Source organism: Mobula hypostoma, chromosome 6 (genome assembly GCF_963921235.1).
Source record: "Mobula hypostoma chromosome 6, sMobHyp1.1, whole genome shotgun sequence".
Classification (NCBI taxonomy): Eukaryota; Metazoa; Chordata; class Chondrichthyes; order Myliobatiformes; family Myliobatidae; genus Mobula; species Mobula hypostoma.
The window spans coordinates 49,267,910-49,287,455 of NC_086102.1; the positions used below are offsets into that span (position 1 = coordinate 49,267,910).

General features: G+C 42.3%; 1 protein-coding gene across 5 annotated transcripts in view; it reads right to left on the bottom strand.

The window, feature by feature from the left end:
- The window catches only part of ddx3xa (DEAD-box helicase 3 X-linked a), a 61,554-nt gene extending 44,152 nt beyond the window's left edge, over window positions 1–17,402 (bottom strand). For 2 of the 5 annotated variants that reach the window (XM_063050784.1, XM_063050781.1), the window contains exon 1: window positions 3,641–3,695. In XM_063050784.1, coding sequence (XP_062906854.1) covers window positions 3,641–3,680 — 40 coding nt within the window. In that variant the 5' untranslated portion in view covers window positions 3,681–3,695. Of the gene's footprint in view, window positions 1–3,640; window positions 3,696–5,057; window positions 5,119–17,080 lie in introns of those variants that run through there. The other 3 variants (XM_063050779.1, XM_063050783.1, XM_063050780.1) reach the window with 3 other exon arrangements.
- Window positions 17,403–19,546: the final 2,144 nt, after the last annotated feature.

The following is a 19,546-nucleotide window of genomic DNA, read 5'->3' on the forward strand; positions in this document are numbered from 1 at the left end:
AGAGGTCATGTTTCAGGAAGAGGACTATAAATGCCATAGCCAAGATGAATGTCTATAGGGTATCGCCTGGATTAGGGCAGTCAGATATCTGACATGCACAAACTCCTGAACTATTGTGTCACAGTCACCCAAGTATTCACTTCACCAAATTGAATAAAATTTTGGGTCAATTAGCATTAAATGTAAAGATTTCCCCCGCCCCCTTCAAGAACAGCTGGAAAATTACAACCAATTTTTCCTGAGTTTTTCATAGTTATTTGTGCTATAAGATTGTGCATAATTTTCATCTACCTCAACTAAAAATGGATACAAACGTAATGCCTCTAGCACCACTCCATTTAGCTCTTACTTTAATGCTTTAGATGCCAAACAACATTTTACAAAATCTTTTTAAAGAATGATCTTATACCTCAAACTACACTCATACTCCAGGACCAGGTTTCTGCTCCTTGTAACTGAATAGCCTTTGTTTTTAAGGTCTTTGTTTTTGTCTTTATATACTTGTTTTATATTTAGCTATACTCAGTTTATATTTATCACAGGGAAGTACCATTTATCTTGAATGATAGTGTGGGAACTAGGTATTATGGTTTGAATTCACATGTTAATTAACAATCACTTATTAGCTCTAATCCTTCACAGTTAATGTACAATTTCCTCGGTTGAAAAATTAATAAAAACCTGTATGCACTCGTTTGCTTTTGGGGCGGGGGAGAGAGAAGAATTTCCATTTTAGCATTAGTACAATATATTGATTGCCAGCAACCAACAGCAATGTTTTGCAAACAGCTAATATAGAAACATAGAAAATAGGTGGAGTAGGCCATTCGGCCCTTCGAGCCTGCACCGCCATTTATTATGATCATGGCTGATCATCCAACTCAGAACCCTGCCCCAGCCTTCTCTCCATACCCCCTGATTCCCGTAGCCACAAGGGCCATATCTAACTCCCTCTTAAATATAGCCAATGAACTGGCCTCAACTGTTTCCTGTGGCAGAGAACTCCACAGATTCATCACTCTGTGTGTGAAGAAGTTTTTCCTAATCTCGGTCCTAAAAGGCTTCCCCTTTATCCTCAAACTGTGACCCCTCGTTCTGGACTTCCCCAACATCGCGAACAATCTTCCTGCATCTAGCCTATCCAATCCCTTTAGGATTTTATACGTTTTAATCAGATCCCCCCACAATCTTCTAAATTCCAACGAGTACAAGCCCAGTTTATCCAGTCTTTCTTCATATGAAAGTCCTGCCATCCCAGGAATCAATCTGGTGAACCTTCTTTGTACTCCCTCTATGGCAAGGATGTCTTTCCTCAGATTAGGGGACCAAAACTGCACACAATACTCCAGGTGTGGTCTCACCAAGGCCTTGTACAACTGCAGTAGTACCTCCCTGCTCCTGTACTCGAATCCTCTTGCTATAAATGCCAGCATACCATTCGCCTTTTTCACCGCCTGCTGTACCTGCATGCCCACTTTCAATGACTGGTGTATAATGACACCCAGGTCTCGTTGCACCTCCCCTTTCCCTAATCGGCCACCATTCAGATAATAATCTGTTTTCCTATTTTTGCCACCAAAGTGGATAACTTCACATTTATCCACATTAAATTGCATCTGCCATGAATTTGCCCACTCACCCAACCTATCCAAGTCACTCTGCATCCTCTTAGCATCCTCCTCACAGCTAACACTGCCACCCAGCTTCGTGTCATCCGCAAACTTGGAGATGCTGCATTTAATTCCCTCATCCAAGTCATTAATATATATTGTAAACAACTGGGGTCCCAGCACTGAGCCTTGCGGTACCCCACTGTCACTGCCTGCCATTCTGAAAAGGTCCCGTTTATTCCCACTCTTTGCTTCCTGTCTGCTAACCAATTCTCTATCCACATCAATACCTTACCCCCAATACCGTGTGCTTTAAGTTTGCACACTAATCTCCTGTGTGGGACCTTGTCAAAAGCCTTTTGAAAATCCAAATATACCACATCCACTGGTTCTCCCCTATCCACTCTACCAGTTACATCCTCAAAAAATTCTGAGATTCGTCAGACATGATTTTCCTTTCACAAATCCATGCTGACTTTGTCTGATGATTTCACCACTTTCCAAATGTGCTGTTATCACATCTTTGATAACTGACTCCAGCAGTTTCCCCACCACTGACGTTAGGCTAACCGGTCTATAATTCCCCGGTTTCTTTCTCCCTCCTTTTTGAAAAAGTGGAGTTACATTAGCCACCCTCCAATCCTCAGGAACTAGTCCAGAATCTAAAGAGTTTTGAAAAATTAACACTAATGCATCCACTATTTCTTGGGCTACTTCCTTAAGCACTCTGGGATGCAGACCATCTGGCCCTGGGGATTTATCTGCCTTTAATCCCTTCAATTTACCTAACACCACTTCCCTACTAACATGTATTTCACTCCGTTCCTCCATCTCACTGGACCCTCTGTCCCCTACTATTTCTGGAAGATTATTTATGTCCTCCTTAGTGAAGACAGAACCAAAGTAATTATTCAATTGGTCTGCCATGTCCTTGCTCCCCATAATCAATTCACCTGTTTCTGTCTGTAGGGGACCTACATTTGTCTTTACCAGTCTTTTCCTTTTTACATATCTATAAAAGCTTTTACAGTCAGTTTTTATGTTCCCTGCCAGTTTTCTCTCACAATCTTTTTTCCCCTTCCTAATTAAGCCCTTTGTCCTCCTCTGCTGAACTCTGAATTTCTCCCAGTCCTCAGGTGAGCCACTTTTTCTGGCTAATTTGTATGCTTCTTCTTTGGAATTGATACTATCCCTAATTTCTCTTGTCAGCCACGGGTGCACTACCTTCCTTGATTTATTCTTGTGCCAAACTGGGATGAACAATTGCTGTAGTTCATCCATGCAATCTTTAAGAGCTTGCCATTGCATATCCACCGTCAATCCTTTAAGTGTCATTTGCCAGTCTATCTTAGCTAATTCACGTCTCATACCTTCAAAGTTAGCCCTCTTTAAGTTCAGAACCTTTGTTTCCGAATTAACTATGTCACTCTCCATCTTAATGCAGAATTCCACCATATTATGGGCACTCTTACCCAAGGGGCCTCTCACGACAAGATTGCTAATTAACCCTTCCTCATTGATCAAAACCCAGTCCAGAATAGCCTGCTCTCTGGTTGGTTCCTCGACATGTTGGTTCAAAAAACCATCCCGCATACATTCCAAGAAATCCTCTTCCTCAGCACCTTTACCAATTTGGTTCACCCAATCTACATGTAGATTGAAGTCACCCATTATAACTGCTGTTCCTTTATTGCACACGTTTCTAATTTCCTGTTTAATACCATCTCCGACCTCACTACTACTGTTAGGTGGCCTGTACACAACTCCCACCAGCGTTTTCTGCCCCTTAGTGTTACGCAGCTCTACCCATATTGATTCCACATCCTCCCGGCTTATGTCCTTCCTTTCTGTTGTGTTAATCTCCTCTTTAACCAGCAACGCCACCCCACCTCCTTTTCTTTCATGTCTATCCCTCCTACGTGTCTACTAGATACTCTCCCAGACAGGTCTCCCTCTCTTCTCACTACTACTGTTGGGCAAGAGGTGCAGAAGCCTTCGGTCCCTCACTGCCAAATTCAGAAGCCACTTACTGCCTGCCCCTCCAGCACTTTGGGCATCACCTGAAACCATTGGGATCCTGGTCAGGAGTCACTTCCTCAGATCCACAGCTATGGACTCACTTTTTGGGACTCAGCAGTTAAAAGTTCCATGGCATTTGTTTACTACCCGCCCCCCCCCAGCACAATTTAATCAAGGCCAAGGGCGAAGAATGAGCCAGTGTTCAGCCCATTATTCGGAGGTTCAAAGTAAAAATTATCACTGCATACATGTCACCACGTACAACCCTGAGTCTCTTCTACAGGCATACTCAACAAGTCTGTAAACAGGATCAATGAAAGAGCATAGGCCAACAAACTATGCAAATATAAATAAACAACAGGAGAATGAAATAACAAGTCCTTAAAGTGAGATACTTGGTTGTGGGAACATCTCAGTGAATACGCGTAGTTATCCTTTTGTTCAAGGAGCTCAATGGTTAAGGTTTAACTGTTCCTGAACCCGGTGGTGCAAGCAGAGGCTCCTGTATCTCTACCTGATGGCAGCAATGAAAAAGGATCTATGATGATGGATGTAGTTTTTTTACTGCAATGTTTCATGTAGATGTGCTCAATGGTTGGAAGGGTTTTACCCATGATGTATGTACTGGACTGAATCCACAACCTTTGTCGGATTTTCTGTTCAAAGGCATTAGTGCTCCCATACCAGGCCATAATGCAACCAGTCAGCACACTTTCCACCACACATCTATAGAAGCTTGTCAAGGTTCTTGATAACATGCTGACACTCTACAGACTCCTAATGGAAGCAGAGGTGCTGCTATGCTGCCTTTGCAATTACATTTATATGATGGGTCCAGCACAGGACCTCCAAGATTGTGACACCCAATTTACAGTTTTAAGAATTTAAAGTTACTGACCCTCTCCACTTCTGATTCTCCAATGAATACTGGCTCATGCACCTCTGATTTCCCTCTCCTGAAGTCTACAATCAGTTCCTTGGTCTTGCCCAAAAGGTGACAGGTTTAGATTATGACACTATTTAGCCAAATTTTGAATCTCCCACCTGAATGCTGATTCATCATCACCTTTGATTCAGCCCACAGTGGTTTCATCAGCAAACCTGAATATTGACTATTCAACTTCAGTGCTATACTGACTCTGCAGCTGTGGCCTGCAATGATCAGCAGCACTGAACTGGCCCGCAGCCAATGCTCTGTGTTATTTGTTTACATTTTTGTTTGCATAATTTGTTCTGGGCCCCCCCCACAAAGTCCTTGTGTGTGATTTTTTAAAAAAATGGATTCCATGGTTTCTTTGTTTTATGACTGCCTGCAAGACAAATTTCAAGGTTGCATACAGTATACATACTCTGAACTAGATAAATTATGCATTCATCTTTGTATAGCATGTGCAGCAAAAAAAAAGCTTCAATGGAGCTGCCACTTACTGCCTGCCCCTCCAGCACTTTGGGCATCACCTGAAGACGATGTCAAGTCTAGGCCAGCAAGCTGAAAAGTAAAATAGACATTTATCAGCTGAACTCAGTTATCACCATCTCAACAGCCAAGTGTTATAGACAAGGAACTGAAATCCTACATCTGAAGCAGTTTAATTGTATTGAACTTATAATGACACGGGATGCAAATGCTGAGACTAAAAAGATGCTATGGGACATACCGAGACTATGGAGAATAGCATGGTGGCACAGCATTCAGAGATACAGCACAGAATAAGCCCTTCACAACACTACCAGCAACCCCAATTTAGAAACAGAAAACCTACCGCACAATACAGGCCCTTCAGCCCACAAAGCTGTGCCAAACATGTACTTACTTTAGAAATTACCTAGGGTTACCCACAGCCCTCTATTTTTCTAAGCGCCATGTACCTAACCAGAGGTCTTTTAAAAGACCTTATAGTATCCACCTCCACCACCGTCACTGGCAGCCTGTTCCATGCACTCACCATTCAGTGCAAAAAAAAACTTACCCCTGACATCTCCTCTGTACCTACTTTTCCCAAGCACCGTAAAAACTGTGTTAGCTATTTCAGCCCCGGGAACAAGCCTCTGACTATCCACATGATCAATGCCCCTCATCATCATATACACCTCTATCAGGTCTGTCACTCCAAGGAGAAAAGGCCAAGTTCACTCAACCTATAAGATGTACAAGATGATGAGCTGTAACATTACCTCTCTGCTCTTGAACTCTATCCCATGGTTGATGAAGGCCAATGCATCGTATGCCTTCTTAACCACACTGTCAGCCGGCGCAGCAGCTTTGACTGTCCTATGGACTCTGACCCCAAGATATCCCTGATCAACCACACTGCCAAGTCTTACCATTAATACTATATTCTATCATATTTGACCTACCAAAATGAACCACCTCACAGTTATCTGGGTTGAAGTCCATCCGCCACTTCTCAGCCCAGTTTTGCATCCTATCAATGTCCTGCTGTAACCTCTGACAGCCCTTCACACCATCCACAACACCCCCAACCTTTGTGTCATCAGCAAATTTACTAACCCATCCCTCCACTTCTTCATCCAGGTCATTTATAAAAATCACAAAGAGAAGGGGTTCCAGACCAGATCCCTGAGGCACACCACTGGTCACCTTCCACCATGGAGAATAAGTCTACAACCATTCTTTGTCTTCTATGGGCAAGCCAGTTCTGGATCCACAAAGCAAGGTCCCCTTGGATCCCATGCCTCCTTGCTTTCTGAATAGGCCTTGCATGGGGTACCTTATCAAATGCCTTGCTGAACTCCATATACACTACATCTACTGCTCTACCTTCAATGTGTTTAGTCATATCCTCAAAAAATTCAATCAGGCTCGTAAGGCACAACCTGCCTTTGACAAAGCCATGCTGACTATTCCTAACCATATTATGGCTCTCCAAAAGTTCATAAATCCTGCCTCTCAGCATCTCTTCCATCAACTTACCAACCACTAAGGTACGACTCACTAGTCTATAAATTACTGGGCTATCTCTACACCCTTTCTTGAATAAGGGAACAACAACTGCAATCCTCCAAACCTCCTGAACCTCTCCAGTCCTCATTAATGATGCAAAGTTCAATGCCAGAGGCTCAGCAATCTCCTCCCTCGCCTCCCACAGTAGCCTGGAGTACATCTCGTCTTGTCCCGGTGACTTATCCAACTGGAATGCTTTTCAAAAGCTCCAGCACATCCTCTTGCTTAATATCTACATGCTCAAGCTTTTCAGTCTGCTGTAAGTCATCCCTACAATCGCCAAGGTCCTTTTCTATAGTGAATACTGAAGCAAAGTATTCATTAAGTACCTCTGCTATCTCCTCCGGTTCCATACACACACTTTTCCACAGTCACACTTTATTGGTCCTATTCTCTCACATCTTATCCTCTTGATCTTCACATACTTGTAGAATGCCTTGGGGTTTTCTTTAATCCTGCTCGCCAAGGCCTGCTCACGGCCCCTTCTGGCTCTAATTTCATTCTGATGCTCCTTCCTGCAGGCCTTATAATCTTCTATCACTACCTAGTTTTTTTTTTGAACCTTATTTGTAAAAATTCTTTTCTTCTTGATTAGATTTTTCAACAGATTTTCACATTGGAACCTATGCAGAGTGCCACACAAATATCCCCTGAACATTTGCCACATTTCTGCCGTACATTTCCCTGAGAACATCTGTTCCCAATTTATGTCTCCCAAATTCCTGCCTGATGGCCTCATATTTACCCTTACTCCAATAATCGCTTTCCTAACTTGTCTGTTCCTATCTACCTCCAATGCTATGGTGAAGGAGATAGAATTGTGGACTTTTGCCACTGTATCATTGAGAGCATACTCAACAACTGCATCTCAGTGTGGTATAGCAATTGTCCTGTATCGGACCGCAAAACACTCCAACGTGTGGTGAAAACTGCCCAGCGGATTATTGGCACCCAATTGCCCACCATTGAGAACATCTACCATAAACGCTGCCTGGGCAGGGCAAAAAGCATTATCAGGGATGCATCTCACCCTAACCATGGACTTTTTACTCTCCTCCCATCCAGTAAGTGCTACAGGAGCCTCCGCTCCCACACCAGAAGGCACAGGAAGAGCTTCTTCCCTGAGGCTGTGACACTGCTGAACCTCTCATCACGGCATTAAACAGTATTGCATCTGTATTGTACTGTCTCAGTACTTTTATATTTGTGTGCTATAGCACTTTTTTTTAAACTCGCAATTATTTTGTAAATAACACTATTCTTTGCATTTCTGGTCAGATGCTAAATGCATTTCATTGGCTTTGTATCTGTACTTGGCACAATGACAATAAAGCTGAATCTAATCTAACCACTATCTCCAAAATGCTCTCCCACTGAGACCTGACACCTGACCAGGTTCATTTCCTAATACCAGATCAAGTACAGCCTCTCCTCTTGTAGGCTTATCTACATAGTGTCAGGAAACCTTCCTGATCACACCTAACAAACTCTGCCCCATCTAAACCCCTTGCTCCAGGGAGAAGCCAATTGATATTTGGGAAATTAAAATCTCCCACCACGACAACCCTGTTATTATTACACCTTCCAAGAATCCATCTCCCTATCTGCTCCTTGATGTCCCTGTTACTATTGGGTGGTCTATAAAAGACACCCAGTAGAGTTATTGACCCCTTCCTGTTTCTAACTTCCACCCACAGAGACTCGGTAGACAATTCCCTCATGTCTTCCTCTTTTTCTGCAGTCGTGTCAGTCTCTGATCAGCAGTACTACGCCCCTCCTTTTGCCTCCCTCCGTCCTTTCTGAAACATCTAAAGCCTAACCTAACCACAGGACAAGTTACAATGACTGATTTACCTACCCAGTGCACTTGTAGGTTGTGGGAAGAAACCCAGACATTCCACGGAAAAGACATACCGACTAATTAGAGGACACTGAGATTGAACTCCGAACTGCAATAGCACTGTGCTAACCATTACATTACCAAGAATGCAATACTGCATATGCTGCAGTTCCTTGTTAAAACTATTTATAGATGAACTTCACTTTACAAAAAAAATTTGTTAACTGGATAAAGTGATCTTAAGACACAACAGAATTGGGCCATTTGGCCTATCCAATCTACTCCACTATTCAATCATGGGTGATTTATTTTCAGTCAACCCCATTCTGCTGCCTTTTCCTCACAACCACTGACACCCTTCCTAATCAACCTCCACTTTAAGCCACAACAGATGTACATGGCAATAAACTCCAGTTTCACCCTCCCAGTGGCTAAAGAAATTCCTCATCTCTGTTCAAAAGGGACATCCTTCTCTATTCTGATCAGATAGTCTGGCCTTCAACTTTCCCACTGTTGGAAACGCCCTCTGCATGTCCACTCTGAGTTTCATTATTCAGTAGGATTCAATGAGATCCCCCTCATTCTTCCAATCTCCAGCAAGTGCATGCCCAGAGACAAACATTTCTCAAATGTTAACCCTTTCATTCCTGGGATCATTGTCAGGAACCTCCTGTAAACCCTCAGTCAGCAAGTTTTCTTAGAGAAAGGGCCCAAAACTGCTCATAAAATGCAGTCTGACCAATGCCTTATAAAGCTGCAGCAGTACGTCCTTGCTTTCTCAAAATGAATGTAATGCATTTATTTTCCCTACCACTGACTCAACCTACAAGTTATCCTTTAGGAAATCCTGCACAAGGACTCCCAAGTTTCTTTGCATTTGAATTGTGAATTTTCTATTTAGAAATTAGTCTACACCATTATTCCTTCCATGACTATATACTTCCTACACTGCTGCCCCATAGATCTAGGGACTTGAGAGGACTACTGCTAAAGATGCACCAGTTAATAAGCTGGTCAAGAATCAACCATGGTTTTTTGGTCCGGCACCGGATGCTCAGAGAGATTTTGGGGGGGGGGGGGGGAGATGAGTGCCTGGCGCTCAGCCGAGAGCTGTGGTCGGCAACTTGGGCCGGGCTCCCCCACCAGACTGGTGAGGAGGGCGTGAGGACACCCAGCAGGACTAGAAAAGACAAGACCTGACAAAGGGCGGATGAGCTCCTTGTGAGCCAACGGCCATCTTCCGTGCAAGAGATTAAAGCCTCACCACGTATCTATAAATCGCATACTATGCACCTAGTTAGAGACATGATGAACTTGGGCACTGCACCATGTGCCTGGGCCTGCCCAAGGCCTCCGCCTAAGAAAGGGCTGAGCTCGAAGAAGCGGCCGCGGCCGGACGGCACCCACTGACTGACAAGAATCAAAGATGTGAAAAAGTTTCAGGCAATGGATGACCTTAAGACATAGAAGCTGAATTAATACATCTGGCCCATTGTGTCTGCTTTGCCATGTAATCATGGCTTTTTTTTCCCCCCTTCCTCCTCAACCCCATGGAATTATCTTTAGCCAAAAAGCAGCACCTCTTGCTTTAAGTTATGAAGTTTAGAAAATTTACCAGCATTGATTTAAAGTAAGCTTGTTCTCACCTTTTCTGTATTGGTGGTGCCCTAAGTGAAGCTTTTGCTCCCTTTCACACAATTTGCAAATTTGAGGCTCAGCTGCCAAACCCACAGGTGTTGGGGTCAGAAATTCACACCAGTGCATCACCCCCTGCTGCAGTAATTCGGACACAAAAACATTGAATATAAACTTAAATAATAACATCTGATCTACACATATGAACTACAGTGAACTTTGACTTCAGTTTCAAAAATCTACCTAAAATTTCTGAGCAACAGCCAAGTCGCCCAGACTAGGTGGCCTACACCCTAGGGTTCTGACAGAGGTAACTGAAGACAATATAGAGGCATTACTAATTATCTTTCAATTCTGGAATGGCTCTGGAGGACTAGAAATAACAAATGTCACTAATATACACATTACAAAATAAAGTTAATCTTTAATTTTTATAAGGGAGGCAATAAAAGATTATAGGCCAGTCAGCCCAACTTGAATGATTGATATGACATTAGAGTACATTATTAAGGATGAAATTGCGGAGCACTTGAAGGCACATGATAAAATAGGCCAAAGTTGGCATGGCTTCCTCAAGGGGAGATCCTTCTGAACGTTGAGGAAATAACAGGCAGTACAGACAATGGAGTCAGTGGATGTTATTTACTTGGATATTCAGAAAGTCTTGACAAGCAGTCACATATGAGACTGCTAAACAAAATTAAAGACAGCGGTACTACAGGAAAAATACTAGCATGGACAGAACATCAGCTGACTGGTAGGAGACAAAGAGTGGGAATAAAACAGCAGTTTCTGCTTGGCTGCCATTGACCTGGAGGAGTCAGTTTTGATCTGCTACTCTTCACATGCTAGTGACCTGGATGATGGAATCGATAGCTTTGTGGCCAAGAGTCCAGACTACAGATAGTGTCGAGGGTGTCTACAGAAATACTTGACAGATTAGGAGAATGGGCAAGGAGTCAGATGAATGCAGTGCAGAGTATTGTCATGCACTTTGTTAGCAGGAATAAAGAGGTAGACTAATTTCTAAACAGGAAGAACACTAAAAAAAGGTACAAAGAAAATTGGGAGTTCTTGTGCAGGATTCCCTAAAGGTTAACTTGTAGGTTGAGTCACTGGTAAATAAGGCAAATGCATTGTTAGTATTCACATCCTCTCAAAATGAATACAAAAGCAAAGATGTAATGCTGAAGTTTTACAAGACATTGGTCAAACTGCACTTTATGAGCAGTTTTGGCCCCATTACCCAAGAAAGGATGAGCTGTTATTGGAGAGGAGGCTCACGAGAATGATCCCAGGAACAGAAGGGTAATGTATGAGGAATATTTGGGCATGCACTCACTGGAGATAAAAATGAGGATCTCACTGAAGCCTACTGAATATTGAAAAACCTGGATAGAGTGGAAATAGAGAGGACATTTTCAATAGTTGGACAGTCCAGGGCCAGATCCTGCTAGAATAAAAAGATGTCCCTTCAGAACAGAGAAAAGGGGGAAATTCTTAGTGAGAGTGTGGTGAAACTGGAATTTAATGCCACAGATATCTGTTGAGATCAGGTCAGGAGGTATACTTAAAACTGAAAATCAATACGTTCTTAATTAGTAAGGCTGTCAAAGATTGCAGGGAAAAGGCAGAACAGGGTTGACAGAAAATAAATCTGCCCTGATTGAATGGCAGAGCAGACTTGATGGGCCAAAAAGCCTAACTCTGCTTCTGTGATTTGATCACTTTACCCAGTTAACAAATTTGATTGTAAAATGAAGCTCATCTATAAATGAAATAGTGATGTAACAAGGAACTGCAGGACATGCAGGCCTCTTCAAAATATCCCAAAACATTGTTATATTCCTTATTCTGCTATGCAAAATAATCACTAAAATTTTTTAAGAAAAACTGTCTCTTTCCCACTTTCAGAGCAAAACCATTAAGAAAGATTGTTTTCCACTCACTTTATTAAAAGAGCAAAAAGTATAATGCTATGGGCAGAACGATTGAATTGTGATGGAAAAACTTCTCGTAATTGCCCTCACTGTACTCATTTAACATTCAAAACCACCCAATCCTTTACAAATCTGTGGCTTTCCTGGAAACAATACTTCGCAAATTTGTCATTCAAAATGTAGGGTCATTGACATTCACAGCATATTTGGCACTAGACTTTGTCTTGCCAAAGCTATACTGGTGGAATGGAAAAAGAAAAATACTACTAAGAACTTGGGTAAATCTTGGTTAGCTGCTTGACCTATGTTTTACTTGACCAATGGAATGCCACTGTAATTTGTCTCACATGGCAAGTACAGGCGCACAAACACATTAGGATTTAGAAACAATTGAATAACTTCAAAACTAACATGGATTCAAGCCATCAATTAAGGTAATGGACCAAAATCTCAGTGATGGAAATAGAATTGAATGGAGTTAGCAGTAATCATTACAGATTGAACCAAATTGCCCATGTTGCGGTTACAGTATTATTTAGTACCAAATATACAGACTTCTTTTCAAATGGGGGGGGAAGGGAGGGTGGTCTACATTAAGCCTCAAATACACTGAACAAATCCTAATTTAACCAATAATCACCGTCTCAGCATCACAGATTTCAAGATTCAAATATTCTCCTTACCCCTACCTCCTCTGGCCTGCCCCATAACCACTTCTCCATGAAAGATAGTTAAACACTTACTAGTCATTTCTTAAACAGCCTGCCACATACCCATTTCAAGATCACAATATTGTTATTTATCTCAATATTTGAACATATTCTATTTACCTTATATGAAAAAGCAGCATGACAAGGTTTACTTTGCTATTCCTGCACAGTGAAGTTCCTTTATGGAAATCACTACACTGTCCAATGTTTAAATACTGGTTTTCCAAAGACTAAGAGTTGACCTGTACTCCTGGAGGTCAAATTTGCAACTCCCAGAAAAAATCAATTTTGCCAATATAAATATTGACCCAAGTATTAATCCACATCAGTGAAAGTTTTTAAATTTGCATTTACTGGCACTTTTCCTGCTTCTCTCACCACACCATCCCAATCTCCCAAATACCACCAGCCACCCTCAATGCATACTTGTCACCCTCTGATGGCATGGCATTAAGGATTTCTTTCCTCCCACTCCAAAACACTCAAACCAAGTATCATGTTGCTTTTAATCACATTTTTATGACAACATTCTTAAGACAATGGCTTATTTTCTCATTATCCTACTGACTAATGACAGGCTAAGCAGAAAGGATTCTCAAGACTTCTACAGATGCACTACAGAAAACATCCCGGTGGGTTGCATTGCAGCATTTAATGACAACTGCGCTGGACTGAGTAAGCACTGCTCAGTCACCACATCTTTCCATTCACTCCATCTGCAGCATGCACATTACAAAGGCAACGTTTCAAAGATGACCAAAAGATTGAAGGCAAGTATGGCTTCTTCAACACCCATTGGGTTAGGTTACGATTGGAGTACTGGATGCAGATTTGCTTGCACTGCATTACAGAAGAATTGAAGGCCTTGAAAGTGCAAAAGAGTTTCACCAGGGTGTTGCACGGATTAATGACATTGCACAAAATTGGATTGGTTCTTCTTCAGCACAGGCTGAGGGAAGACCAGAGAAGTGTAAAATTATAAAAGGGATAAATATGGTAGTTCTTCCTCTTCTCCCCACAACCCCTGGGTGGATATGCCAAATACCAAAAGGCATAACTTTAAAAGATGAAATGGCAAAATGTGAGATTCGAGAGGATCAAAGATACATCTCCTAGGTTACATTTTTACTAACCCATCTTTGAGAAATTTACTATATTGAAGTATACTTCACATTTACAAATTAAATTTTGTTAGTTGACCAAAGTGTGCAGCCAATATAAAAACGTGGCCCAACATCCTAGTGCTTTATCATAAATAACCACAACCATCAGCTAGCCCATGGTGGTAAATATTTAAATATTTATTGCCCTAAAGTTAAAATTTGTAATGTTTCCAGTTCTCACCTTTGTTTCTAATGCACTCAAGATCGACAGTCCTGGTTAACAGTATCCCAGTGGTTAGCAGCACATTGCTTTACAGTGCCAGCAATCACCAAAGAGGGCTGAAATTCCACTACTTTATAACCCCACCCCATGACTGCACGGGCTTCCTCTGGAGTTCTAGTGGCTAACGTTGGCACCAGAAGTAGGTGACACTTGTAGACTGATCAGCCCAATCCTGCTTATTTGACTTGATGCAAACTATGCATTTCACTGTTTTGATGTACATGTGATAAAGTTAAATACAACTATTACTTCAAAGCTCAAGTTATCCATTTTAAATCTATATTTCAAAATTAGTCCCGTTTTAGTAATCTGTATTTCCTCAGTTTACTCTGATCCCATCATTCCCAGTCTACATTCCAATTCTTCATATTCTAATCTGGTTCTCTCATTTCCTTCACATAGCCTACAATAAACTCACTTGAACGATCTTAACTTTAATGTAACTTTTAAAAACACAGGTTTAAACCATATTTGATCCTGGGGATCCTCTGGCAACTTTCCACGTAAAATATCTTTGAAAGACTGATTAGTGAATTATCAACATCCTCTCAATCTATTTGCCTATCCAGACGTGTAAACAACTTCTGCCTGACTATGACCAACATGTGGTCACCAGGAGCTGCACGGTCGCAATGCTTTAGAAATGTTTCTTGAAATTAGCAGTAATGTTTCATGCTTCAAATTAAATTTTAACAATTCAATTACTAACAAGATAAACGATCAGTTTGCTTATGAAGTTTGATTTCTAAGTTATTGGCCAACACGTCTTGCTTTGCTTGAACTTTAAAAGGGCAATGTGCCAAATTTGACATTAAAGTATGCAACTTTCTTCACCTAACCAAAATGCCTTTCAATTTAGTGAAATTTTAATTAACTGGCCTGAAGACTTGATACATCCAAAATGAAGAAAAAACAAGTTAACAATCTGAACTTCCGCGAAGTTCAAAAAAAGTGTATAAGCTTATGGTAAACGCATTTTTGATTGAAGATTTCATTTGAAAAGAGCAGCTTGGAAAAGCTCTTCGATGACCTGAAGAGGGCGTCACTTCAGTCGTTACGCTGGAAGGGAGCCTGCACAAGCCTATGACGAAATACAAACAAATCCAACCCACGACTGTTGAAAAGAGGAGCCAGCGACATAATAGAAATACTGTTCCGGACTTAAAGTGCCCTCCTGACAGTGATCCTCGTGTATTTTCAGTCAACGTTTTACGATAAAATCGTCATTGCTGAATCTCATCAGCGGCGAACAGCAGCATTTGAAAAAACTCAGTGCAAAACAAAATCAGTCGTCACTAAGCTGTCGTTTCTGGCATCGTGGGCCCCCGATTCAATAAAAAATGACCGCAAAACGACAAAAAATGGCATCGCACGTTCGTTACGTTAACAGGAAACTTAAACCTTTGTGACGAGCCTTCCCCGCCCTTCTAACAATTGCCCGTCAGTCTCCTGCACGTATACGCTCTGATTTCGTCAGAAATTAATCACACATAACTCCATTTTAATATCTCACTTTACCCCCCCCCCCCACCTTCCAAGCCGGCACTCTACATATACTCTTTCAAAAAGAAAAGGCTATTTTCTCGACACCAAAAACAGTCGGGCAACCTTTTCTGGAACGGAACTTCGCAAAAATGCTGTTGTGGCCGCAGGGATAGATGTCTCATGCTTCAGCTAATAACATGCTGCGCCAGACACAATGATGGCGCAGTTTCTTAGCGCACGGACTTCAGTAAACAAGAACAGTACTCGATTCAGCTACAATTTGCTTTGAAATAATGCATTTCGCTTATTTAAAGTTAATCGCTTGGCAATTGATCGGCGTTTTAAAAATATCTGGTCATAAATATTAAGTGGTTTAATTCGAAAAGGCCACATTGACACATTTACTATAGGGTGATGTTAAACGATCAAGCAAATTTTAAGTTTTAAGAACTCCCAGCCACTGTAACAATCACCTCAATAGAATCGGAAGTTTATCCAGAGGTGGTAAGGCTCTCATGAGTATGTGTAATACAAGAAAGTTATGTAATCATTCAAACAATTGGTAATTAAGGGAGAACATGAGTTTAAGCCTAAAACCGAAAAATCTTGTATTTTAGATCAGAATATGAGAGAAAGTCAGATGTCTGGTTTGAAAACAACTAATCTGATAGAACTGTTTAACCAAAACAAGTATTCATCCTTCCGTATTCCTTTGCTGTCCATTTTTTAAAATCCAAGTGCTTAGCTCTGAGTGAAGGAGGTTGTTTAGGAAACGTAGCGGCCTGCGTCAAGCCGAGAGGAGAGCTTTAAATAAAGGGTTTTACAACATGCTCCACGTAAGTATTTAATGTGTTACTGAAGCTGGTGGAAGGAATGGCTGGCAACTCACCACAAAGGCCGCCATTACGGGATTTAGTGGCAAGTTTTCCTCCACAAGGAAGTCCAATTCGCATCTCTTCACTCCCCCACTAGAGTAGCGAAATTTTAGTCGGAAATGTACGACACCCCCTCTGGTTACAGTTCAACTGGATTAAAAATAAAGCTCTTGACTGCTTTCTCCCCCCACCCCCGAAGGCGAACCATCCCCCACCCCTCGGCAGCGAGACGAGGCCGAAACAAAGGCCCGGACCAGAGGATCGCTCGCCTCCGCCGCATTTCGCAGCTGGCGGGGTAGGGAAACAGGGAAATGAGCCCACTCACCCACCGGTAACAAAGCCCACTTTAAAAAAAAACAACCACCACTTAAAGGACTCCTCCCCATGGCAGCGCGGGGCGGCTCCGACAGAGACAAAAGCCGCCATTGTCGGCCGACTTCCCGCAGCCGGCCAGGCCGGGAGGGGAGGGGGTGCGAGGAGACGAGGGAAGGGAAGGGAGTGAGGCGACAGGGACACCCGCTCCCTCCCCAGCCCACCGCCACCTGACAAGCCGATACCATTCAACACCGTGCTACCGGAGCAAAAGGCACACAAGTGAGGCTGACGGCGACTTACCTGCTGATCTAGATCCAGTACATTGCCGATGGCCACATGACTCATAACTAAAAAAAAGTGAGAACAAAATCTTGACCAGAAAAAAAAACAAAGTTATTTTCCCCTGTCCGGGACGTGAAACAAGGGAGGGAAAAAAAGGGTTATTGGAAATATTCCTCAGCGGGTTTACGGCTCGCCGATGCAGAAGAGAAGGATGTGTATGTGTGAAAAACGGAGAGGGGAAGAGGCAACCGCGCTGTTCCGGGAGGTTTCACTGCGCCCGCCGACTCCACTCCGCCGCTGCCGCACTCGTCCCTTCGTCTCTCGTAATCAGCAACCGGCGCATAGACCGCCGGGAAACGGCACCGCGCACGTGACGCCGCCCTCGGCCAATCGGCGGCCCGACGTCCATGTCGCGTGCTGCGGCTCTCATTAAAAGAACGGGCGCCTTCTCGCGAGAGCTGCTGCTGGAGGTGCTGAGGTCCCGCCTCCCCTGCACCTCAAGTTTCACTTGTTTGCCTTCTCCCAGCGCTACTTATGTCATGTCTCTGCTGATTACCAGCGGCAACATTCATTTTGCCTCGAAGTTCATTCTAAAGGCCACAGAGTCCTCCCGTGCATCCACAAGCCTTGGAAATTGTAAATTTCAAGGTGAAATAATACAAAAATATATAAATTAGCCTGGCATTGGCACCCAGAAATAGTATAATTCTTAAACGATTCAAGTACAAAAATGTAATTTTGATGTCAACATTCACAAGCTCCTATACCTCCTTACCTACTTAATTTGATTTCATTTCTTTAAAGATAACTATATCCATTCCAATTCCTTACTGAATTAACATGTCGCTGTTAATGATTAAAGATTAGCTTTATTTGTCACATGTACATCGAAACATACAGTGAAATGCGCTGATACTTCTTGACGCAAACGACTCGTTTCACTAAGTTTCGATCTAAATGTTTAATCGATTGACTGGTTAATCTACATATTTTTTGATTATATCACCGTGAAATTTATGGAAATTGAGTTATATTGAGAGGGATTTTTTTTAAAGCAGAAAATACACTTCGTTGTGGCGAGAGGAACATAATTGCTCTGGGTGACCCTTAATCAGAACGAGGTAAAATTAGATGTTACAGCTTTTTGAATCGCAGAGAAAGGAAAAAGGTAGTTGGGAGAAAACAATGGACAATGAACGCACATGATGTTGTTGCTACATGTCAGCGGATGGTCAAGACTGTTGATGTCTACAGAAGAAATGAATTAGGATGAGAGAGAAAGGAAAATGAAACGTGAGGTACAAAACATTGGAGACGATGGAAAATAAATAAAAGAGAGATGGAGACGCTTTACGGAAAATAAATGAAAGAGTAAGGTGGAAATTGGAAAGCAAAAAAATACTGCAAGTGCTGGAAATTTGTAACAAAATAAGAAAATTCTGCTTGTGTTCAGCAGCAGCATCTGTGTAGGAAAAAAACAGGGCTAATCTTTTGGGCTGATGACCTATAACTAGAACAGGAAAATGAGAACACAACTCTGTTTGTTGCAGATAAGGGGTAAGATGGGAAAAACAAAGGGGCTATCTACATGGCACAAATATTAGTAATGCCATCCAAGAGAAGATGCCGAATACTATTTAGCTGCAACATCACCGAAGAGTATAAACAGAGGGAATAAACAAGAAAAGTGGATAGAGAAAAACAACCAATACGAGAAGTAACACAGCAATTGCTGGAGAGAAGGCGGCTGCGATATTCAGCAGATCAGATGATGTCTGTGGAGAGAGCTAAACTGTTGATGTTACAGGTAGATAACCCCATCTTCTCATGGGATTAGCTAGTTTAGATACAAACTGGAAAGACTTGTTACCTGAATTTTTTGAATTCATTTTTGAGTTCTGTTGGCAGTAGCATGCCCAGGGGAAGATGAGATACTGTTCCAATAACAATCTGAAATTACACTCAATCCGCACTGATGAACAGGCCCAATCACGTGCTTGCCTGTTAGTGGAGAATGGAATTAAACAGTTTAACTCTGAGGCTTATTCTGGCAAAAGACTACAAGCAAAGATGAGTACCATCCTCATCAATTTGGCCAATCCATGGCCCTTGATTGGGTTCTATTCTGCATGAACTAAGTTGCAGGGTGACCGTCAGGAAGGGAAAAGGCAGCTTGTGCAGAGTACCCCTGTGGCTGTTCCCCTCAACAATAAGTATACCACTTTGGATACTGTTGGGGGGAAAGTCCCAGCAACCATGTCTCTGGCACTGAGTCTGGCTCTGTGGTTCAGGAGGGGGGGTGAAGAAGAGGAGCAAAGTAGTGATAGGGAATTCCATAATTAGAGGAACAAAAAGCAAATTCGGTGGATGCAAAAGAGACACCCGGATAGTATCACACATCAAAGTTGCTGGTGAACGCAGCAGGCCAAGCAGCATCTATAGGAAGAGGCGCAGTCGACGTTTCAGGCCGAGACCCTCCGTCAG